General features: G+C 46.4%; 2 protein-coding genes across 2 annotated transcripts in view; both read left to right on the top strand.

Annotated features, from left to right (window-relative positions):
- The window catches only part of LOC125725022 (seizure protein 6 homolog), a 164878-nt gene extending 157036 nt beyond the window's left edge, over positions 1-7842 (top strand). The window contains 8 exon segments of the mRNA XM_049001561.1: positions 1208-1399; positions 2738-2772; positions 2774-2933; positions 3168-3203; positions 3536-3644; positions 4298-4397; positions 5995-6071; positions 7082-7842. Of these exon segments, the coding sequence (XP_048857518.1) occupies positions 1208-1399; positions 2738-2772; positions 2774-2933; positions 3168-3203; positions 3536-3644; positions 4298-4397; positions 5995-6021 (659 nt within the window). The 3' untranslated portion in view covers positions 6022-6071; positions 7082-7842.
- Positions 7843-13134: 5292 nt separating this feature from the next.
- phf12b (PHD finger protein 12b) lies at positions 13135-25144 on the top strand. The gene is given in 16 exon segments (XM_049001507.1): positions 13135-13911; positions 14430-14611; positions 17519-17591; positions 17752-18175; positions 18301-18421; positions 19937-20069; positions 20348-20512; positions 20743-20898; positions 21117-21329; positions 21331-21826; positions 21920-22036; positions 22156-22305; positions 22410-22529; positions 23230-23312; positions 23580-23718; positions 23971-25144. Coding segments are annotated over 16 exon segments (2994 nt in total). The 5' UTR covers positions 13135-13845; the 3' UTR covers positions 24327-25144.

The following is a 25144-nucleotide window of genomic DNA, read 5'->3' as shown; positions in this document are numbered from 1 at the left end:
AGACGACGAGTGTCATAATGGAGATTGTGTGTGCTGTGCGTGAAACACTTCCAAATGGTCTTTCTTGCAAGCCTTGACTGATATTTCCAGACTGCTGCATCCTAGTGAAAAGGATGGGAGGTGGTGTGGAAAGCAAGTGTTAGCGAGACTGACAAGGCTGTGGTCTTCTCTCCCCCCCCCCCATCTCAGTGTTTTATTCAGTGCCATACTAATTTCTGTCAAAACAACAGTTACGCTACATTTAACAAGCAGACTTTTAAAATCAAAACATTAATGAAAGACTGTAAATCACTTGGGCAGAGCTAATTACTCTGGTGGAAATGTGACTTGCTGATATACTGCTCCGTCTCCCTGTGCTAAAGAAAAGGCTTAAAGGCCACCTACTGGTGAGGTGGAGCACTGCAACCAGGACAACACGTTCGTGGGGTCTGCTTTAAAAAATAAATCAGAATTTTAGAATTAAATGATAAAATGGAAATATGGAAGAGGGGTCAGGGAACAGTGCAATTATGGGGTGTCAGTCCACAAGGTAACGCGTGGAGCAATGGAATCTCCATTCAATCCCCGAGGCTTGTATTTCTACCTGTGGCCTCCCGACCTCTATCCACACCCAGCCACCTTAAATAAATGACAGAATGTGCAGTTACGTTTCGTTTACAAACCTGTAAACAAAAGGGGGCAGTGTGTAGCCCAGCGAGTTAGGACTTTGTCTATGATCAGAAGGTTGTCGATTCACATGCCTTAGATGTTGCTGTTAGGCCCTTGAGTTCCAGGACCTGACTCACACTGCTCTTTCAGTTTTACACGGCTTAGGATGTAAAAATTGTATTGTAATGAAAAATAGCTGGATTTAATAGCTAAGACCTGGGTTTTTGGATGGTTACTGTACCATGAGCCTTAGAGCGTAAGCAATGTAAAATAATAAAAAGGATATAAAGGGTGGAGTGTGTGATTGAAGATGACCATGCACTCTTACAGCCAGTGTTGGGGAAGTAAGTCACAAAAGTAATCCAGTACAGTCAGAGATGGAAAGTACAAATCCAGACTACTTGAGTACTCTGTGACTGTGACTCTTTATACTCAAATGGTTGGTTGAAGCAAAACCTTGATCTGGATTTGTACTTACTGGGCCTGAACTGACACTGTGTACAGTCACTGCATACAGTCATGGAAATGGTCTGACAAATCCTTATTTCTCTGTGCGCAGTGAGGCTGTGTGCAGACCCCGGCAACGTGGAGCACAGCCGACGGATAACGTCAGCACCCCGGCTAACGGTGGGCTCCACGGTGCAGTACGTCTGCAACAAGGGCTACATGCTATCTGGCAACAGTCTGCTAACCTGCCACAACCACGACCCCGCTGGACCCAGGTGGACCAAGACTCCACCCAAGTGTGTCCGTGAGTGTCTCCACAACCGCACACGTGCAGATGCAACAAAGACGGTCAATAAATAGCCGGTCACTGCACAATGGCAGCCAAGAGACTCGTCAAGATGAAAGGCAGGTGCTGTGTGCAAAAGACACTCCCACCTGCTGGCCACTTCGGAAATGACGTCCTGTATTAACCCAGTAAAAGCAATACTTCTAGAAATGTGGCCAGCATTACTGTGTCCAGCATTATGTGAACCTCAAGCATTATGTCCTGTGCTGTGAAGCGATTTTTTATATCAATAAGAAGAGCTTCCTTGCTAAACAGAATGGATAAAGCTATGCAGTTTAAGATTAGTGGTCTGTTAAAATATACTAAATGATGGATAACAATGCGCATTGTCAGTGTCTTTTATTTAATAACTGGAACCTATTGTTTAAACAGGAAATTGGTCCACTACCTCTGCCTCTTGTGATGCTAATTATTTGTTTTAAACCTTCAGCCTTATCTACCGCGGCTGAAGGAATGCGAATGCAAGCCTAGGGGACTCAGGAAAATGTGAGATTAGCGGCCTGGATGTGTGCCCTTTAATTCCTTGGAGTTCTATCATAATAAAGGTTCTAGGATCCATTACGCCTGTGTGAACTAACACACGCTTGGAGTCTGCAGTCCCACACATGCAATCTCCCCACACAATCACCTGCTTTCCGTCCACTTTAGAAGCTCTGTCCTCTGAACTACTGTTTCTCAGCTCGTGGCTCATGGCCCAAACATTTTTTTTTCTCACGTCAGCAGGGATCTAAAGCTTGGCCATGCCCCCCCCCACCGCCATTGCCACCCCTCAGCAAAAAGTGAAAACAAAATATGCGGGATTTAATTCTGCAAACCAGAACTGCCCAACCAATTTGCCTCCAAATCGACTGCAAGATGATTAATGGATAATGCCTACAATCTTCAGAATATACCGAGAGGGACACTCTGCCTGCCCCCCCCAGTTGGCAAAATATTGCCATAGTAAAATCACTGGGTCTAGTCTGGCCACCCCATTGTGCAAGGTCTGGCTATGCACTGAATGTTAACAGTGCATAAAGACCATTCATGTATGTCCTATTTACTAAAAAATATTTTTTTTGTCAAATAAATGTAGGAATTTTTTTTAATTTATAATAATAATGACCCAGGAATGACCCAGGAAAAATGTGGTTCCTGGGGCTAAAGCAGTTAGTCTAAACAGTATTTTAGAGACTCAGAATAATCATATTTAATTTCAGTATAGTTGTGGCTGGATGGTAGTCCAGCAGAAGTGTTCCTGTGCTTCAGCTGAGCCGGTCACCCAATAACCCCCTCGCCTGTGTGTCTGGCCCACAGCCGAGACCTACAACACCTGCAAAAACCCCGGCACCCCCCCCATTCAGCATCCAGAGTCAAGAAAAACCCTTTTACCAGGCTGGGGAGACGCTGCGCTTCACCTGCCTTACCGGCTATGAGCTGCAGGGGGAGCCGGCTCTCTGCTGTGTCCCCGGACGCCCTTCACGGTGGAGTCACGCGCCTCCTGTCTGCCAGGGTAGGATCTGCAAGCCTCTCAAGAGCCACTTCACCTGTGTACTTCGCAGTGTATGTTTTTCAGCAGTATAACCTTAAAGAGCTAGCATGTGAAACTGAAATAAAATAGTAGTAAATGAATAAATTCCCAACATTAGCTGTAGTTGTTAGGTCAGTGCGGTGTAGCAGTGTTCTTGCTTTGCCGAGGGTCTGTGCTACTTCCCAGCGTAATCAGTGTGCTCCCGGTCCTTCACAGCCTCCGCCGTCGAGTACTCCAAGCGCCGACTAGATGGTGAGTGCCGTCATCAGCGTTCCGTAAAAAAAAAAAAATTATAATAAAAAACCTTTCCACCTCTGTTTCGAAGGGTTGAGAAGGCTGCCCTTGGATCCTTTATGGAAAATTTGGCGGGTGAAGAAGGGTAGTCAAGAAGCACAAATGTTGTCTCTGGGTCAAGTAGTGCTCTCAGTTGTACGCTACAAGTACGCTTCAGTTCCCCGAGTAATTGCATGATGGGAATGATGTATCGTTTTACCTGGTGGGCCTTGGAGTGCGATTCTGATTCCCTCACCGCTAAGTGTCTTTATGATTATGATCCTAACAGATGTTTTTTTCTTCTTGCCCAGTTGCCGGTGCCGACTTCAGTATAGAGGGAATAAGCATAGCCGTGGCGGTTTTCATCCCTGTTGCAATCATCCTGGCTCTAATCTTCGGGATTTACCTGTACTTCTCCAAGTAAGCTGACCTTGAGACAGAACATTCTGGTGTTTGTACACAGAGAGGTGGCTATTTGTGCCAGTGTCATTGGTGTAACACCCCCTCACATCCATTAAACCTCACCTGCCAACACTGGTCACTTTAACGTCTAGATATTTTAACACTGGACATTTTAACACCAGAAACTTTAACACTAGTCGGTTTAACACTAGTCGGTTTAACACTGGTAACTTTGACGCCAGACACTTTAACACTGGACAGTTCAACTGAATATCCTTTTTGAATATGTTTGTTCAGATATATTTTTATACCCTTCTTGCCATGTGATATTTGTCTATCTATTTTCTGTATTTGTCTATTTTGTGTCTGTTATGGCTCTGTTCAGTCTAAAGGGAATGGCAATTAATATTTTATGTATGCAAACAAACTAAAGCAGAGTTCTCCAATTCCAGTCCTGGAGGGCCAGTCTGCAGCACAGTTTACAAATCCTGATTCTGAAACTCACCTACTAAACCTGGCAATTGGCTGGTGAGCTGAATAAGGTGTGTTTGAGCAGGGAAATTTGCAAACTGGGTTGAGACTGGCCCTCCAGGACCGGAATTGGGGAAACTTGCACTAGAAATGAGAATAAAGAAATCTAATCTAAACATTCTGTGCCCTTTTGTTCTCAGAGTACAAGGAAAGTCCTTCCTCCAGCCCATGTCCAGCTCTGTGCCGTATAACCACATCACGCCAGATTTCGCTTCCGGAGTCCGCACCTATGACAACGGAGTAAGTACCGATGCCACTGGGTTCTGCCGCCACCATGAGTAACACTGTATCTTTGTATCTTCAGCTAACCTTCCAAATACTCAAAACTGACCTGCTTTTAATACCGTACCCGATGGTGTACATTCATATACCATACACTGTAGTCCGTCATCATGACACCAGAACAATTCTGACTGGCAGTGATGTTGCTTGCGTTACAATCTGCGTGCAATTCTCCAAATCAGCCGAGTCAGCATCCCAACTACCGCTTAAGTGCTGTGTATTTTTTTAATCCGTCCTGCTGTTTTCGTTTGTTAAATGCAGTGTGTATTTACAAATGGGACGTTAAAGAAACGAGGTACGTTTTGTGCCTGCCATAACACTACAGCAACATTAAAACAAGGAGATGAGCTCTGGATGTATGACTTAGAAAAGACAGCGGTGTTTGAATGTAGTTTAAATTGCATAAAGAACATTTCTCAGTAACGCTTGAATACATACAGGTGAACTGGCTATAAATTCTACATGTAGATACATATATGTATTTAACTAAAATTATACAAATTTTATATTTATATAGACAATTATATATGCATTATTTATACATATATTAAATATTTCCTGGTTTTGTTTCCCTCTGGGACTGGGATTCGAGTTTCCGCCCTGGCTGTGTGTAGAGTTTGCATATTCTGGGGTTTTGGGCTTTCTCTATGGTATTCTGGTTTACCCCCAACAGCCCATAAACTTGCAAAAGTGGACTGGAGTTGCCAAACCTTCCATAAACGTGCCTCTGTGAGTGAATGCTGTGTGCGTCTTGTGATGGGTTGGCGCCACGTCCCGGGTTATTCCCTGCCTTGTACCCATGACTTCCAGGATAGGTTCCAAACCCCCCCTGACCCTGCAGCGGACAAGTGGGTGTAAAAGATGATTGAATGAATGAATGAATGAATGAATGAATGAATGAATGAATGAATGAATGGTTTTGTGATGTAATATAGTAATATCCACTGGTAAGCTGGGGGGGCATTTCTCTATAAATCTTTGTATCATAATATGCATCCCCTAAAAACTGTACACTGCTGGCCGGGCACAGATGAATGTCCCCCATGAAGAGCACGTTTCTTAAGCGCCATACTTCAAAGGCAGCCTGTGGGCCTCCCTGTCCTTCGCCAGTTATGTTCAGGTGTTCCCGTCGCTGTCCACGCCTGTGCAGAAATTACGCTCTTCGAATCGCCATCTGTTGCCGCCACATTGCCAGTTCACCTCGCAAACTCCACTTAAGCTGGAAAGCGGCAGGCTGGAAGCCTGAGTATTCTCGAAGGGGAGTCGCAACTCCACGTGTATGCTTAAATCCACACCAGAGCCAGCGCTATCTGTGTCACGCCACTCGGTACCCTGATGGTTCTGCGTTTGCTAATGATCTAAGATGATCGAGGCACTGCTTTCATATCTGTGATTTAGGATTGATTTGCCATATATGGTCAGGTTATTGTCAAGCCCCCAGATACAATAGGTCATTCAAAGGGCGCCCACTGTGTCTGTCTCGCTCTCCCTGATTCCATGTGCTCCGATGGACACCGTTATGACCGGACCCCTGTCCCCTCTCCACTCCCATCAGCCCCGGCTCGTGATCTCTGATTACTAACGGCTGTGTCTATCTGTCCCACAGCGGCTGCATCCCTGAAGAACCACGAGGTAAGGTCCCCACTATGCTTCCCGCAGTGTGTCTTCCCTGCTCAGAATTGGTACTCAAAAGGCCATCAAGCACCTTCTTGGACATCACACAGGCTTATGGCAGCACACCTATATAGCTTGGGGACTAATAGAGCGCCAGTGTGTTGTATGCAGCAACAGGGCATGGTGGGGGGGGGGGCATTCACAGGTTCTGTGGACACTTCTCAGCTCAGTGAAATTCTGGAAAGAGGAAGACCTAGCAAGATCGCGTGCAGCTGGAATGTTCATTTACCAAATTGAGCCTGTTCAAGATTTAAGCCAGTAACTATGTCCTTCAAAGGAGTAAAACAGTCCTTGAAAAGGTGTGCATTTTTTATTAAACATTTGCTAACGGAAACAGGAAAATGGGCAAATGGACCTTTGGCTGCTGCAGTTGTAGATAATGGGTCCCAACTATTTTTCCTTGAGGGACAAATTCTATCAGCAACACAATGCCAGTCCCCTGACCATAAAATATTACGCTTGTTTTGGAGGGGGGATCAACAGACTCAACTCAACTTCAAATTTTGACATCTTCCCCCTATCAGTTGGTAATTTTATCACATTAAGATGTGTTAAATTTGCCAATATGTGACCGCTCTTGTAAATATTGTACAGTTGGCTTGCAAGGTCATGAACCTTGGAGTAACCAAAGTTACCAGAAGTAAAGTGTGTCCTTCAGAGATGAGTGTGAACCTTTATGTTCTGTAGTATCTGGAGGGAAGCTACCTTTTCCAAAAGTGCTGATGGTTTGAATATGGGCTGAGCTCCTGTGTTTTGTCACATCTGTCATGGTCTGGCTTTTAAAGCATTCATCTACGAAAACTTTAAATTGCTGTCCTTTTTCACAGCCGTAGTCTATTTTTTTTTTTTTGCCACTGTCGAATTTTCATGGCAAATTAATCTGTACTGTGCACAAACATTGCGCTTGTAACAAAGCATGAAACTGTCCTTGCTGCTGTCCTTACAAAGTGTGTGTTTGGCTTTCGCAGGACACCAGAGAATACGAGGTCTCCATTTAGAGACACTACGCATTTCAGCATGGGGGAAATCAAGCCATTTTTGCCTTGCGGGAATTGGTCTGCACCATTCATCTCTCCTGTGACTCCTCCAGTACCTCCTCTTTTCCATTCTTCTCCCCGTCTCCTGTCTCCTGATGTATATATTATTATTTTCAGAGGACTTCATGCAAGCACTGCAAAGGATGTGAAAGACAGTGTTATTTTTGTAGAGCTCGTTACCAATGGCCTAGCTGCAGTGTTTGTATATTTTCTATCCTGTGACATAGCCCAGCGGGATTAAGTACTATAATATGTCATATGGGGGGGGGGGGGGAATGCAATTTTTTTATCTATCAATGTCAGTCAAAATACTTTGTAAAAGTTACAGGGCAACCGTGGGGAAGATATTCATTTTAATTGTTTAATTTAACTGTAGTTCAGGAGATGAAGTATTTGGTAAATATTGGACAAGGACATGATGAGAGAAAACCTGGTATTTATGGCAACTGCAGTCTTACACTTCCTCTGGGTTTCTGGTATTCAGTCCATCTCATTCAGTATTTAATTCAGAGTTATTGATTAGACAGGAACTGGGTACCGAATGTTACACGGCTGCATATCTGCAGGACCTTATCTCTCCAAGGCTTAGCGAGAACTTGTTGCTGATTTGAACTGGGGAAGTTTCACTTACAGGTCTCCCAGCTGTGCCATCTAACTGTGGTGGAAATAAATGGAAAAAGATTTGTAAATCACTTGCGCAATACCAATTAGAGACAGGCCTCAGCTTGTCAGTGAGTGTGCATATTTCCACGGGGACCCACAAAGAACATCTATCGTGCTCTCTTGAGTATCTCACTATTATTCGTCCCTTCAGACTTTTAGAGTGGCACAAATACCTGCCTATGGTTTCCATCTTCCCAAGGTGATAAAACTGTCAAATTTATGGGAAGAAAATAGCCATAAATTTCTGTATGAAGGGTAAGTACATTATCCTGCCTCATTACACCCCTTTACAATTTAATGTTCAAGTTTTTGCCTTTGGATTGTTTGTGTCTGTGCTGTGGGATGTTGGGTGTCAAGCTGCCAAACATTGACATTAGCCAGTACAAAAGGTAATTTACCGGAAGGTTCTTTCAGTGTCATGTGTGGCTGTGTCGAATGTGGATTTTTACATTCCAAGAGGTCCACTGTTTGACACAACAACAAAGCCCTGCCTCATGCCAGCCTCAGATTCTGGAGGAGTGTGACTTGGGCTGCCTCTCCGTAGACATGATGCACAATCTGGAAACAAACTGCATCTGCTTTTGGTTGTCAGTTACGTGACCAGCTACTTCAAAAATATAAGCTGTACTACTGTGCAACTGGACCATCGAGACAAATGGAACCAGCTAAAGGTAGATTAAACATCAGAGGAAATTGGGGAGATTCAGTGAGTCCATCAAACTAAGTTGGTTCACTTATAAATATATTTATTTCCACAATTTTAATTCACGTATACTTATAGGAATTGTATAAAAGGCAATAATCAATAAACATGGCCAGATAGGGTTTCAAAAATTCGCTGTGCCATTTGCACAGAATATTGTATTGGGTGTAGGAGGGTGCTTATAACATCACCACACATCTGCCTGGCTGGTGTGACTGGATAGTAAATAATGCACTATAACCACTACTGTAAGCAGAGGTGGAGATTTCAGGTCCAGAAAGTACAAATCCAGACCAAGGTTTTGTTTCAACCATCAGCTGAGTATAAAGGGTCATAGTTACAGTGTACTCAACTGGTTGGTTGAAACAAAATCTTGGTCTGGATTTGTGCTCTCTGGACCTGAAATCTCCACCTCTGACTGTAAGGAATGCAGTACAGTTCACTTCACAGTTTTGTTCATGGGATCACCTTCATGCTTTGAAATAATAAACTTGTGTAAATGTATGAATTAAGCTACAAATCTTGCCCCCCCCCCAAACTCTTGGATAATGTCTGCCAGAACTGAACAAGATTATTACCTGGAGTGGTGGGATTTATTACATCAGCTGGAATGTTCTGGAACTTGACCAGATAGAACAATGTACAGCCCTGGACACCGGAAGGAACTGGGTGGATTTTTCCTCATGTATCAATTTTTTCGCCCCGTTTTAAACATCCTTCTTTAAAGTCTTTATAAACACTGATATGGAAAAATCCCTAACAGTGAAATTAATAGTTAACAGTTAATAGTTGACCTCCACACTCACAAAATAGCAGGATGTGTTTTTTTTTTTTTTTTTTTTTACAGAATCCCATCCATAAAATATAATGACGTAATTCAAATTAAGACTAACATAGTGTTTCTGCCTGCTGATGACACCGTGTTGGAGGGACGTCATTTATCACTACCTTGCACGAGGGTTGTGGAGATCTATACAATTTATAGGAGGATGATATGGTAGGACAAAAATGTACAAAAAAAAAGAACCTGACATTAAGCTGGCATAAGGAAGAAGACAATGTCATAAGACCAAGGGGGACAAGCATGAAATGAGAATGAATTTTGGTCACTTTACTTGAGGGGACATGAATAATGTTGTAGTACAGGTTAATGCATTAATTAACCAGTAACTAAGTGCTAATTAGTTAATGTACATAATGATCCTATGTTTGTTCATCATTAATTAATCATGACAGTTCATGTATTCCATTGAGGCACTACATTTGCTTACAGTTAACTAATTAGTTAATAATGGTAAGACCATTTGTGGGGATAAAAATAATTTTTAACTCATTTACTACTCAAGAACAAATCATGAACTAATATAGGCTTCCCCATGAAATACGTGAACTGTCATGATTGATTAATGATGAACAAGCATGTGATCAGTACATAACTAGCAGTTACTGGTTAATTAATACACTGAGTATGCATGTATTACTACATTATTCATGCCCCCTCAAGTAAAGTGTTACCTGAACTTTATACAGGTAAGCAGTACTGGCAAGAAAGCAAGCACAGCTCCGGGCTGACTCCACTGTAAACACTTCTGTGAGAAATGTGAAGACCGGTACTCATTTCCCGCTATTAACAGCAGAACTTCAGTTATTTGTTTTTGATTTGTCAGAATTTTGAAGTATTTTCAGGCTGGAAACCAGAGGACCCTGAAAATCTGTGCACATTTCACAGTTACTTAACCATTCCAAGAGTAGTTTATAGTAACGGTAATACTGTAAAATGTAATATCCATGTCTATTGTTTTGTATGTTCTTGCAAGCAAATTCTGATTTTGATGGTATCATATCAATGTACAGGAAAAAATATGTGGTAAATAAGCTTAAACAATAAGTGATGAGAGGTGAAAATACGGTTTAAATAGTGTTGCTTTCTGAATAGATCGAAACCTGATGTATGTTTTATTATGTCTGCTTTAAATGTAGCCACAGAAGTACATCGGTTATTGTAAACCCTTCAAACAACTTCATGTGACCCAGATGTAATTCTGGAACAGGAACATCCGCATCTTCTTCTCTTGCTGTTTTGCTTTTGATGCAATGTTTGTTTGATTCAGCGATTAAATCAGTGAGGCAAGAGCATCAGTCTTATTATTTATTTTTTTTACTCGTTCGTTCTTACCTTCTTGCTTCTGTTTAGCACTGATACAACAGAAGGAGATAAGATGGTGATTAAAGAAAGCAAATGACAATTCTGTATATTTTTGATTCATTGTAAAATGTAAAGACTTAAACCACCTCATAGACAGATAATCTCTCAAATAAAACAAATTATGAAAAACAAGTGTGGTTGTTTTAAGATTTTTAAAACCACGACTGCATTGGGGGGGGGGGGGGGGTTCCCTATAGGTATTACAAGGCTGATATATGTTTTCCCCGGTTTGGCTGCAGAATAGTCCATTTTTCTTCTCCATTGTTTTATTTATTTGACAGACATTTTTTCAAGAATAATGCACGGTTGAGAAAAGCCTGGAAATCTGGGCTAGCCAGCATTCGTGGAGTAATTGGCTTAAGGGCCTTGTTCATGGGCCCAATAGTGATGTGATATCTCTGCAAGCTACAGGATTTAAACCCATAACATCCCAGACATGTGCACAGGGCTGCATACCCCCTCCCTACTGATTGGGTAGGGCGGTGCTGCGGTTAGGAATTTTGCCTCATACTTATGGTACTGGAGTTTGAGTCTCTGCCCTGTTTGCATGTGTGTGGAGTTTGTATGTTCTCCTTGTGTTGTCATGGAGTTTCCTCTGGGGTCTCTGCCCTCCCCAACACAGTCCAAAAAAAATGCTATGGTGAAGTTACCAAATTGTCTGCTTATGTGAATGGTGTGTGAGCCCTACAATGGTTTGGTGCCCTGTCTGGGTTATTCCCTGCCTTGCACCTGTACCTTCTGGGATAGGTTCCCGACGACAAGTGGGTCCAGAAAATGGGTGGGTTTATTTCACGGTGACTTAGTGGGTTAAACGCTGTTACCTCACACCTGCAGGACAGAGGGTCTGAACCCAAGCCCACCTTGTGCGGAGTTTGCATGTTCCTTCCCGTTGCCAGCGGTGGAAGGTTTGGGTCCAGAAAGCAAAAATCCAAACCAAGGGTGTTTTCACTAATCAGTTGAACATAAAGAGTCACAGTCACAGAGTATTCAGCTGGTCCAAATTTGTACTGTCTGTACTCTGTGACTGTGCCTCTTTATGCTCAACTGATTGGTTGAAACAAAATCTAGCCCTGGATTTTTACTTTCTGGACCTGAGCTTTCCAGGGGTTTTCACATGCAGTTTAGCAAATTGGTAAATCTAAACTGCCCATTCCATGTGTATAGCCAGTGATGGACTGATCCCCCCCCCCCCAATGTCAATATAGCATTTGAATTAGTTTCTTAATATAGTTGGAATTGTTAACGCAGTGGTAGCCTTTCCAAGTCTGTTTAGAATCACTGTTTTGCAGTAATGCAAAACGAAACACGAGGTTCCATGGCCTTTGTTCTAATGGAGGACCCAGTAAAAAGTAGTCAGCTAGTTTGATGCTGATTTTGTACCTAAAAACTAGCTTTTTTTGTTGGAACAAAAACAGCAGTTAGAGCAATGCTGACTGGTTCATGCCAGCTAAGAGAAAATCTGAGATTTCCCTCGGGGATTCTTCAGCACAGGGAACCTTACTATAAAATGTTTCTGTCTCCATTTGTTCCCAGGCTTCTAAATCTAATATGATTTAAAGTCCTGTAATAAACTCGTTCAAGATGGGTGATTATGAATACTGTTACAGACAAATATAAAAGTATAATTGCCCATAACTTGCCCCCCAGATAGTAATTCTAATTTATATTAATCTTGCATTAATCAATGTTTGGTTCTGGATAGCTGAATTTCATACTGTGCTTTTGTTTCACTTATCATTTGCGAACATCTGAAGTATAACGCCGTTATCAATTAATTCACGATTTACGTTTACTTTCTCAAACCTTTATGTAAATGACATGACCGTTTACACAAAGTCAAAATTAAGAAAGACCACGCAGAAGAAGAAGCCAGGATATGATTTGACATGCCCCGCGTTAGGACATACGCAAATGAAAGCGCTCGTATTCAAATATCTTATTTTGCAAGTCCTGGATCAGCTGCTCTAGCTGGAACGGCAATAACGCAGCTATTTTAATTTTGGTGAAAAATCTGCATCTGCCAAACGTCCATGAAGACCATACGAATACACCAAACCAATGTATCTGTAGATACTCTCGGCACACAACGGTGATGGTAATACATTTATAACCATAATAAATTTGCCATCACCAACATGGCGCACGCTACCATTACCCTCTTCTATGATGCACGTATATACACGCAACGGTAGAAACATTTTCATTCTAATACATTAAGCACTGCTCTGTTTAGGAAACAACTTAGTTTCAATAAACATATATAAATGATGTACACTTAACATTAAATGGTGTCTTTTTATCATTATCATCATTTTTTATTATTGAAAAATACGTCAGCATTGACCTCACCCAAGATGGCCGCAAACCAACACTATCCACCATTAGAGAACCGCCCATGCATAGAAGCAGCTTCGCGAGTTTGCGCCAACTCCGTAGAAAGGATGTAGCCAGCAGTGTCGGGATTGATGCACGGGTTTTCCCCCCCACACAACAATAATAATCATTATTTTGGGGGTTTCTGATCGTCCACGGGGGCCGAAATAACGTTGAGGAGATTCGTAGTTGTAGCAAGGCATTCTCAGTCTGGCTGCTGCGCTAGTGATTTTTGTTTTATTTTTTTATAATTTGTTAACCAGCATGGAGAGAAATCGGCTTGCGGATCTCAGCAGCATCTCTGCGAGCAGCTAGGTGGCTAACTGGACCCGAAACGAGAAACATGTAGGTTAGGCCTAAGCGAAGGCCTGCACGCAGCACTCTCCGGATTCCTGCGATATTTATTCCGCGATCTGGGCCATTCTCGGCTGAAGTATTTTCACGCCTAGGAGCTGTAATCCAGGCGCCTTGGTTGTCCTGTTGCTCGGCTAGCTAGCTAGCTAGTCGGCTATGTAGCTAGCAGGCTACCTCTGCCAGTGAAAGCTCTCGAGCTGGAAATCGGCTAGCTAGTCGACGTTGCTAACTTTCTTCCCGACGCTCGGATTAAGCGCCACAGACCGGTTCTGTGGTGAGCTGCCGGCCGCCTTGTGGATTCCCTCCACCCCCTCCTCTCCAGCCCTGCCACGGCCGTCGGCGGTAGCCCTCAACAAGGATTCGCTTTTCCGAGCGGAGGATCCGACTGCCGTATGAATGTGGGACAAAATGGAGACCCCGACGATCGTGTACGACCTGGACACCTCTGGGGGCTTGATGGAGGTGAGATACCGAAGCAGCGCAGCCATCGCTTTCCGGGTCCGAACGACTCGTCAGCGGGTCAAACCGAAGTAGCCGGGGTCCGAAGCGGTGTTTGGTTACCCGGCTGTGGAGGTGTAGAGACGGACCGCGCTGCTCGGGCTGATCCTGTGTAGCACTAAGCTTTCAGTTAATGTTTGTTAGGTCCCGCGGGGACATTTTTCCTCAGGTCCTGCTGAGAGCAGCATGGAAAACATGGGTGAAGGTTGACCCGGGCCGCGGGCTTTAGCATTGGCGCTTGGGGCCGGTGGATAGTTATCAGTTTATCTGGCAGTTATAGTTGCCCGGCTGTTTAGCTTCTTGGGGTTGGTAGATGTACTTTGGGTGGAAGGGAGGTTGAATTTCTTTGGGCCTTTGTGGTTTTGTGAGCAAATAATGGGCAACGGTGTCGGCTCTCCCGAGGGGGGTGTGAGGGTAAGTTGGCTCGCCGTGTGTCCAGCTCTGAACGCCCGGCTCCTCCTCCTTCGTTGTCCGATCTGCAGCAAATCCAAACCCTGCTGGCGCCCCCGAAGTCCGAGGACGGCGAGAGGAGAAGCCGAAAGCCGGAGAAAGAGGCCCGGAGGAGCGGCAGGGCCACCAACCACGACACCTGCGACAGCTGCCGGGAGGGAGGGGACTTGCTCTGCTGCGATCACTGTCCCGCCGCTTTTCACCTACAGTGCTGGTATGCTGCCGTTTGCATGCCCCGGGCTCTCCGCCTGGACCGCCAGTCATGTGCCTCTGTAATATTACATGAGGTGGGCTCCGATATGCATGTGTGCTCCTCTTATAAGTCCGCTGCCTGGTTCGTGCTGTGTGGCGGAGATGCCTGTAATGTTTGAGCATTAGTAGAAGGCGGATGTTCTGCATATTCCTCCATTATACGTGCTGTGCTTATTTGTTTATGCGGATCGCCGTTATTTCCAGCTGTTTTGCTAACGGCGCACGCCTGTACAGTTAACAGCACTTGGCTGTTTAAAGCGACTCGCCCGTTCGAGTATAAATCATCATTTAAAATGAACGGGGTGCGTTGGGTGTGTTTTGTCTGGTCCGGGTGGCACCTGCGGCGGGGGGCTTTTCTTTCACCGCTTCTGAAGCGGATGTTAAAAATGGAGTCCACTGTGCACCGCTGTGTTTACAATATGGCGACCTCCGTTTAAATAGTTTTATTTCCAGCGCCATTTTGCCGAAACGCTTCGGAATCGTCGGCACATGTGCGGGAATGACACACCGGGTGCACCCAAATACGGCGGCGCTTTTCTTACAAACCTCCCAATCTCAAATAATCTTACAAAAAACATGTACATGTTTTATGGTCGTTTTCAAGTATTTGCGAATCAGCTTATCACGAAAGCCGCTCATCTTCATAGGGGTAATTTGTGGGCACTTGGGTTGTTGTCGAAGATCTGCAGTCTGCTTTCCGGTTTCGGTTGACGAAAGTTAGCGAGTTTAATACGATCGGCGCTTATGAAAACCAAATAGAAGTTAATTTCCCGTTATTTTACAATGACATACGTGGCTTACGTGGATCTTTGGTATTATAAGAATGAATGGAAGTGGGCCAGTGACGTGTCAACGAAAGAGGGGCGAATGTTATAACTTTTGAATTAGCAGATTTGAAATTCAGAAAAGGGTTCGGATGTTAGTGGTGTGGGACTGTCAATAATATGTCTAGCTCCTTGGTGGAGGCCTTAGGGCTCATAAATCATCTTTGCGGGTGTTATTCAGGGATTATCGATCGGCACAGAAAAGCCGAACCGGCAGCTGTTGACGTCACCATCCTGTTTGCATTTCGCCAGTGGGCAAGTGACTAACAATTTACAGTCCCGTACAGCCAGTGCTGTGTTGAAGGGCTTGTTCCTTTTGTTGCCAGCAGTGTTGCAGATGGCTGCCATTTCTCCTTGTGGAAGCTGCCGGTTTGGGTTTGATAAGCTTGGTGGCTCAGGCTGAGGTGGGTGGGACAGCAGGAGATCGGGCTGACCACATGCTTACAGAAATGGCAACAATGCAGTGAAGATGCAGTCCTTCTGTGCGTTGGGGATGGGTGGGGAAGGTCCCAGCAAATCAACACATTATGTGAAGTAATGTCTTACCCAGAGAGGAGGCCCGTAACTTTGAGCTGCTGCCTTTGATTTGCATTCCGATGTATTTTCCCTGACCGTGTTTTGTACATTTTTTTTTTCTGCGTTCTGAGGAAATCCAGTCAGCATTTTGTCATTCCTCCATTCACCGTTTCCTTTGCGTGGCACTGCCGCCCTGCATTGGCCCCAAGGCCCGACGTAGGAGCGTGCATGCTGCAGAGTGCCCCTCGCCCTGCGTACGTTGGCTCTGTTCTGTAGTACTGCCGTCAACTGAGAGTGAGATCTTGCCTGGAGGCTATCAGTGCCATACCCGGTGGGGCACTTTTGTGATGGAATTATTTGTTTTAACTCCTCCTTTGTCAGCTTCTGGCAGGCTAAATCTCCACATTAACTCCGCGCCGTGTGAAAAGAGCTCCCAGCCAGACACGTTACACCGAACCTCTCGTCTGGCAGAAGACGTAGCAGACGTGCAGTCGGTCTGATGACTGCTGTGCACTTGTCCTCACCAGCTCATTGAGTTTAATGACTGTTACATTCCATTTGGTCATTCCTCTCGAGTCACTACATTCTTTTGGAACAGTTTTATGTTCACAAAACTGCGAAACCTGCCATTGGTTTTCTCTGTCGTTTTAGTTTGCTGTCGGCGTTTTCATGATGTAATTGCAAGTAGGATTTCAGGGCTTTCCTGCAAGACCTTCAGAGTATTTTAGCTACGCGCACTTTCACTGGCTTGCGTGTAGCCTCTGAGGGGGTGTGGGCTCCCCTGAAGCCGCTACTGCTGGTCTGCATGTCTTCGCTCAAAAATGTTTTTTTGGCTTCAGATCAAGGAATTCTGGGGTTGCGTTTCAACCTGTCCTGGAGGCATATGGAATATGCTTTGAAGACCATAACAAAGATTCCTTTGTTTTGTGACCCAACTCCTGTGCTCTCCCGTGAAGCAAAGCCTTAACTTGTCTGACTCCATATAGGGATATGCATCAGGTTGTAGACTTGTCAAAACCTTCTATGTCTTATGGCTATTAATTTCGGGTCTAATTCTCTGCCAGATTTCATTGCTCTGCTACTTAGATTTTGCACCCTTTCATATATAAAGAACACCATTCATCTATATGCCGAGGAAACAGCCAGCCAGATACATGCAAGATGTTTTTGAAGTACATACAATTACAATTCATTTCTGCAAATTAAATTTTTCAAGATTTGACCCCGTGGTAGAAATCAGCTCCAGCCTTACAGGAGAACATACTGTCTCCTGTAAAAGCTGAAATGTGATTCCTGCCCTTTTACAGTACCCACATGCATTTTTTTGGGTGTATTTTGTTAATTTTTACAAGGGGTAAATTGACTTCTTTGGTAGGTAGTTCAACAAGGCAATATTGCCCTTAATTTCAATTACTTGAGTGACCTAAATATTGTAGAACATTTGAAATTTGTTATTGGAATTAATTTATAGTTATGTGAAGCCTGGTGTAGTTATGGTGGTGACCTGTTGATGTTCACTGCACCTGCAGTAACCCACCATTGAGTGAAGAAATGCTGCCCCCTGGAGACTGGATGTGCCATCGCTGCAGTGTCCGCAGGAAGGTGAGACATACAGCCAAGGGACTTTTCTCCATTGATAGTTACAGTTTCTGGACGTCTCTAAGAGCGTCAAAGCAAAGGATAGTGAGACTCGTAACATCAGCCGCTGCTCTCCTTATCTGCTAAATTTATACTGAGCTGGAACTTCTGCTCCAATCGACAGAAGCGTGAGCAGAAAATGGAGCACATTAACGGCCTGCTGGACCGCCAGGCATCCAAGCGGTCGTCATCACCTGCGACGGAGATGGATCAGGTCCCGGTGCGGCTGGATGGGGTCCCCGGCACAGCGGGGGTAACGGGGGGTCCAAGAGTAGCCGTGGCACAGGTTCGACTGCTAGAGCGCCGGGCGAGCAGCCGTCCCGGCACCCCCACCTCAAACGCCTCCACGGACACGCCCACGCCCTCGGAGCAGAACGACGTGGATGAAGACCTGCTGGACGTGGAGGACGAGGGGCCCAGCTCTGAGCCCGAAAGCGCAACGCCACACCTCAAGAGGCCTTTCGAGCTACTAATCGCCGCTGCCATGGAGAGGAACCCCACGCAATTCCAGCTTCCTAACGAGCTCACTTGCACAACGGCGCTTCCAGGTGAGGATGCGGAATTCTGCCGGGGTGTTCTGCGATGCCGTGGTTACCCCCGAGAAGCGTCAGGTGGAGCCTGCAGCTGAACCCCTTTTCCAGTGATCTGCCACTGGTCTTGTCTATGTCTCCAGGAACAAGTAAACGGAAGAGGAAAGAGGAGATGACAGGGAAGAACGTGAAGAAGCCTCAGCACGAGCTTGACCACTACGGGCTGGTCCCACTGCCCGTGAAAGTCTGCTTCACCTGTGGCAGGTAGGATTCGTGGGCCGTGGTGGGGCTGCTCCTGGAGCTCGTCTCCATCTCTCGCATCCATCGCCGCTCACGAGTACTTTCTCTTATGCAATTTTTTTTTTTCTCCAGCCGTTGTCCTATTCCTATTCATTCTTTATTTACATCCATTGCCTGAAATTGGACACGGAGCCCTTTCTGAAGATTGCACATCTGTTTGAAATTTAAATGTAATCATGGAAACTTTAGTCAAATTAACCACAGTGTTTAAGTCCCACGATTCCAGGGGGTTCTGTTTTTTTCTCCATTGTGGGGGATCGTATTTTGGCCCGCCATTGATTTGTGGCTTTCATGGATGTACGTTCTATGCTGTACTTATGAAAACCTTTGTCAGACTACTTCAGTGTTCAGAGGTAGTAATTTGCGAAACAAAGAATGGTTGATGGTAATGAAGTTTACCCAGGGCTGTTACAACTTAATACTTATTAAAATAAGCGCATGCCTTAACAGCTATAAGTCTATATTCTGTTCTGATTTGTCAGTCTTTGTCCCTGGCGATGTAGCAATTTAGATGAGCAATCAGGGGAATCGGTGATTTGCCGGACTTGATGTATTGTGTCTCACTTGTACATCACTCTGGACAAAAGTGTCTGCTAAATAGACGTGCGATGTTAAAATAGTGAACATAATTATAAGCGATGGTATGACAGTAATTACCAGAACGTCTTAGATGAAAGGGCCAGACTTTCATCTTGATGAGAAGACTTTCTTGACTTCGGAGTATCGCCAGAACATGTTAGCCACTGAAGTTACAAACCTCAGGAGTGTGACTGTAAGAGAGATTGCTTCAGATGTCTTCGGTTCACTTCAAGAGGTCTGCTTTGGATGCCCAGCATGCTTGGCCAGTTGGCTCTGTGACCTGATGCCCCTCGGACAGTGCTGTCTTCAGGGCAGTTGACCAGGTGTGCAACAGCCTACTCAGAAATATGGCAAGTGTGTGTCTGTTCGCTCACCCTGGGTTAACCTACACTGGTGGTTCTCAAACTCGGTCCTCGGGCCCCACTGCCATGCTTGTTTTCCAGCTATCCCTGCCCTACACACTGCTGATTACCTGGATCAGGTGTGTTCAGTCAATCAGAAGCTGAAAGACAGCTGGGACTTGTGTGTGGGGCCGGGATAGCAGGAAAACAAGCAGGGCAGTGGGGCCCGAGGACCGACTTTGAGAGCCACTGACCTTCACCCTTTCGCTGGCAAGGCCTATACTAAGAAGCAGTGAAGATTCTGGTGCAGGGTCATAGTACGCATGTTGCTTCATATCAGTGTGGTCTGGCACTATCTGCCCGACTCAACACTATGTCAATATTCCATTATCTCAAGGACAAGCTTTGTGCTGTTCATTCTGACGTCATGGCGTTGGTGCCTGGCTTCAGCGCCAGGTGCTACTGCTAATACTGAGGCTGAGCTTGAACTTGGGGAAGGTTTGACTTACTAGGTTTAATGTTTTATATGTGCCCCCCACACCCCCATCTGCCGTCCCAGGAGCTGCCGGGTGGCCCCCCTTATCCAGTGTGATTACTGCCCCCTTCTCTTCCACATGGACTGTCTTGACCCTCCCCTCACCGCCATGCCAACTGGGAAGTGGATGTGTCCCAACCACATCGAGCACCTTGTGGTGAGCTCTGCCATCCCCCCCCCCCCCCCCCAATACACACACACAGAATTTCATTATTTTTGTCAGGTGACTTCCTGAGGCTTTTGATCTCTCTTGATCTGACCAGTGCCACTCTTTCAGTTTGTCATTTAGCCATTCAACTATCTCACGCACTTCTCAAATCAGTCTTCACGGACCCCCAGGGAGTCCACATTTTTGCCCATTTTTCCCAAACCCAAAGGCGGGATTCTTGGGCAGGACTCCGACCCATAAACTGACCCCAGGTTCTGTTGTTGCAGCTCAACCAGAAGAACATGACCCTGAGCACACGCTGCCAGCTGTTCGACCAGTTCCAGGACCGCATGTCCCAGCATGCCGTGAAGGTGGACTTCCTGCGCCGGATCCATCGGCAAAACCCACCCATTCGCCGAGGGGCCCACCTGCATAAGAAAAAGACCCTCAAGGTATGGCCGCCCACTTTGAGATGATGCAAGATGGACGGTTTATGTACTCGGGGTGGACTGAGTGGTGGCCGACTCCCACACGCTCACACCGTTTCTTTAATGCCGAGCTCTTGTGCCGGATAATTCCAGCATCGGGATGAACCATCAGCTGCCTGCTAACAGAAAGATGCAGTCACAAGCCCCCTGCCCCCGACAGTGCGCTCAGTCCCTCGCTCTTCACTCTTGACTAGGTCCCCGACGCTATCAAGTCCCAGTACCAGTGCCCCCCTCCCCTTATGGCCCCTGCCGGAATCCGCGACGGGGAGCTCATCTGCAACGGGGTTCCCGAGTCTGACCAGCAGCACATCTCGTCCCAGCACTTCGCCAGCGAGCCTGAGCAACAGGAGGTGGGTGATGTTGTTATTTGTTTTATTTATTCACTGCTCCTGGTGGGGGGCAGGGTGTCTGTAGTTTTATGGGGGGGTGACAAAGCTGTCGCGGTGTCTTCTGAGCCCCTTCTTCCACCTTTTCTTTTTCGGGAGCTGAGTGCGCGGCTCTTTCTGGGTAGTTGCGGTCACCTCTCACTCGTGATCTTGGCCTCTGTCTTCCCCTGTCCTCTCCGCAGTGGCTTCGGGACGTTATTTCGCTTCAGTGCAGCATCGTGAGACATTTATCTGCCAAGCAGATGCCTTCCTCACACTGGGACTCCGAGCAGACGGAAAAGGCCGACCTGAAGCCGTGTGTGCCGGCGGAGGCGAGCGAGTGTCCGTGTTCCACGGAGAGGATACGTCCCTCTGCCTCCTGCTCTAAGCCCTGCAGCAGCCTAGCTGGCCCCCAGGGGGGCCCCGCTGCTGAATTCCTTGGGCGAGGAGAGCGAGGGGAAGCCTTGCCAGAACTGCCAGACCACCAATGGGCTGCTGCATCAGCCGGCCAAAGCAAACGGGCCCACGTTGTGTGGGGGGGCCTCCGACGCTCAGCGGCAGGCGGAGCTCCAGAACCGACTGAGCGGGCCCCTGGGTTCGGCGCGGCCCTGGCCCCAAGCACTTCCCGATTCGGCCCCCACGTTGGCCAACCATGTTGGGGAAGTCACGATCAAGACTGAAAGCGGGGATGCTCCAGACCCCTGTAGCCGGAAAGTTCCATCCCCGTCGACCTGCGGCAGCCTGGACCCCGTACCCCCGGCACAGGCATACGGGGCCACCCCTGGGACGGGTGGGGGGCAGGCAGCCGCGCTGACGAGCCGCAGTGTGTCCTCGCCCACCGCCGGGACCCGTGCGCTTACGCCTCCGCGAGCGTCACATGACGCAGGAGCTGCTCGGCTGGCCTCCCCCTCGGGTAAGGAGACGCTCACACTGGCCAAGCACCGATGCTGCTGTTCTAAATGCTTCAGTAATGCATGAAGGCCCCCCCCCTCCCCCATCCAAACAGAAGGGAAAGCCAGCCCCTGTCCGCTGTCGCTTGAGGGGGGCTCCCAGATCCGCGGGTGCATGCCCCCCACGGAGGACCTATCCAGCTATGTGAAGGCCGCAGTCGATGAAGATGGAGGCAAGTTTTGCATCTAAAACTGAAGTCCGCAAGTGTTAATTTTAAGGTGGGGGGAGGGGGGGCTTTGAGAGGAGATGATGGGCACCCCCAAAAGAAGAAACTCTGCTCTGCTTTTCCAGAAATCGAACTGGGCAAGTTGGACAACCGACTGATCAAGCTACTGGCCTGGCAGAGGATCCAGCAGCTGTTCGACCCCAAAGCACTTTCCCCGCCCAGCGTGAGCCTGCCGCCCCCGGCCCCCCCCACAGCACAGTCCCCGCATCCTGATGGTATGGCGCCCCGGCCACTGCTGCTCAGGAACATCGCCGCTCTGTGGCTGCAGAGTCTGAATTGGTGTCTAATTTTTAAAATTATTATTATTATTATTATTCAGGCTTGTTGGCTCCCTCCCCGCCGCTGAAGAATGAGGTGCAGGCCAGGGCTGTGTTTTATCCGCTGATGGGAAAGGGGGGGCCAGTCAACATGTGCTACAGGAGTCTGCACATTGGGACAGGTAACAAACGGCCGGCTGTTGCCGCATGCCGTCCTGGTGCCGCCGGGACTGCGCCCGTCCAGTTTTCGACTCCAGGGACTTGTTATTTTCGTAGATATATGTGCTCAGTGCTGCGCGAGTGTTAGGGCTCTGTTCACTCATGCAGTATTCCCTATATAGAAAAATCATTGCAGGTCCCTATATATAGGGAATTAGTCACTGAAACAAGAGCACTGCTCCAGAGAGTATTCCAGGACGCTCTAGGCTGGTATCCTAGCAACATTTGACAGCTGCCATTTGCCATTGGCAAAATACATCTTATTTTATTAAATTATTTAGAATTGAAGTATCGACTTGGGTCTTTGCACAGATCACTAGCATAATATTAAATGTGCTTATTTGTACACAGAGGCCCTCTTTGTATAACGAGCGGTCAGTTGAAAGATTCGCCTTTGCATTGCATTATGGAATACGGAGACCATCATACATTGTACACTATAATTTGCAATGCATTGTGGGTGTAGCATCGTGCGGTGTATAACGAGTCAGCTTTGCGAAATTGCAGAGATGCTTTTCTGTAATTTGGGAGCCATTGTAAACAGCCCATAACCGCGATGGGAAATGCTCATGCTGTGTTTGTTTGGCGTGCTTTTCCACAATGCACTGTGATACCAAAGGCTTTTCCCATATTATGAAAACTGCTTTTAATCACTTTGCGCAGGTGCTGACATGGACGTGTGCCTTACAAACTACGGTTTTTGTAATTACGTTTCTGGAAAGCACGCCTGCATTTTCTACGACGAGGTAGGTCCTGCACACTGGGACGTAGCTTATCCCCTTAGTGCGCAGCCAGACTGATATTTTCTGTTTTCAAAATAATTGTGCATCGATTCCTCCCTAGATAGTGTGATTTAATTTCCAGAGCAACTCTCTACAGATGCTGTGTTCAGCTAATTATTTAAGCTGTTTTAGTACCTTGACTAAGGTTGAATGGTTTGCCTTGATTACCTGGACCCTACACGATGCCTGAGATGCTAGCCTCTAGAAACGGTGTTTTCTTTTTGCCCTCAGAACACAAAGCACTATGAGCTGCTGAACTACAGTGAGCACGGCACGACAGTGGACAACGTGCTGTACTCGTGTGACTTCTCCGAGAAGAGCTCGCCGGGGCCCTCTAGCAGCGTGGTCTCCAAAGTGCAAAGCATTATCCGTAAGCACTCCCCCACATGCACCATTGGTGTGTTTCTCAGCCTGTCGTAGGCGGACTTTCGTAGTGTTCAAAGCGGTTTATGTCAAACAGGCCTTGTGTAGATGTAGTGACAGCCTAGGTCTTCTGGGATTGGCTCCAGACCCCTGTGAACTTTTGGTGCAGAAGCAGCTGTTGTAAGTGGGTGGCATGGAGGACAGCAGTATGCCTGCTCATCATTCTGTGTGCGCGCGTGTGACCTGTGCTCCTACGCAGGGAGGTGTAAAAAGAGGACGCAGCAAGAGGAGGATGGTGCCGAGGTGTCGTCAGTTCCACCAGCAGGGGGCGTGATGAGTTGCCAGCCTCGTGGCCCTCCTCGTGCCTCTTGCAGCTGCAAGGCCAGCAGCTCCTGTTTGATAGGGGGCAGCGGGGCTGGCTGGGAGGGCACGGCACTGCTCCACCACGGCAGCTACATCAAGCTGGGCTGCCTGCAGTTCGTCTTCAGCATCACGGAGTTTGCCAGCAAGCCGGTGGAGCGGCAAGGGCCCGGCCAACACGGGAAGGTCCTCCCGGACCAGCAAGCCCTCAAGGGCCACCAAGTGCCCGTTCTGCGCCCCAGTTCGGTGCCATAGCACCCGGGGACCGGCAGCTCCGACTGCGGCACGGTCCCGGTGACTCTGGCTCCTGAAGCTGTTTTGTACAGAAGAGTAAAGGATTTTTATTTAATTGTTAATATTTGCATGAAATATGAAGTATTTTGTTTGGCTCACATTTTATGAGCCATAAAATATTGCACATAAATTTCTATCTTTTTTTTTTTATTACAGAACTTAACATTTATTTAGATTTGCATACAAAAGGATACTTTGTCCTTATCATTCAACTAATGTAAAAATGTCAGTTTCCATCACTTTTTAAACGATCAGAACCCCGTTCTATTTTGTGCCAGTGTGGATAGTTTTTATATAACAATGCTCCTTTCTCTATAATGTTCTCTTTTTATTTCATGTTTGTAAAATGGTAGTATTGTTCTTTGCCACTTTTTGCACTACAGGTAGCTGCATATTCGTGTGTACGCACATGCACCCGCAGCGCACGGATGTGAGCGTGTGTGTCTGCGTACACGCGGATGTTTTCCGGATTTCAACCTTCACTGAAAAGCGATGGATTCTGTGTACATGCCCATTCTTGGTTTTTAAATGTGTACGGTAATTCATGCTTCAGTCGTGATGTTCTGTGGCATTGCTGATCGTTTTGTCGTAAGACTTCTGAAAACCCCTTCAGACACTCTAGTTCACGTGTAAATAGTAACTGTATCGTTTTAGCTTTGATTTGAACGTTCATGTATACTGTATATAAATCGACTGACTTTTTGCTTGTCTGTTATAACAGTGTAAATACAAGATTTTTTAAAAAAAAAACTTAACAGGAATTTCACAGTTTGGATTAT

This window comes from Brienomyrus brachyistius, unplaced genomic scaffold (assembly GCF_023856365.1).
Source record: "Brienomyrus brachyistius isolate T26 unplaced genomic scaffold, BBRACH_0.4 scaffold59, whole genome shotgun sequence".
Lineage (NCBI taxonomy): Eukaryota > Metazoa > Chordata > Actinopteri > Osteoglossiformes > Mormyridae > Brienomyrus > Brienomyrus brachyistius.
The sequence above is the reverse complement of the archived record's forward strand: the minus strand, read 5'-3'. Positions and strand labels throughout refer to the sequence as shown.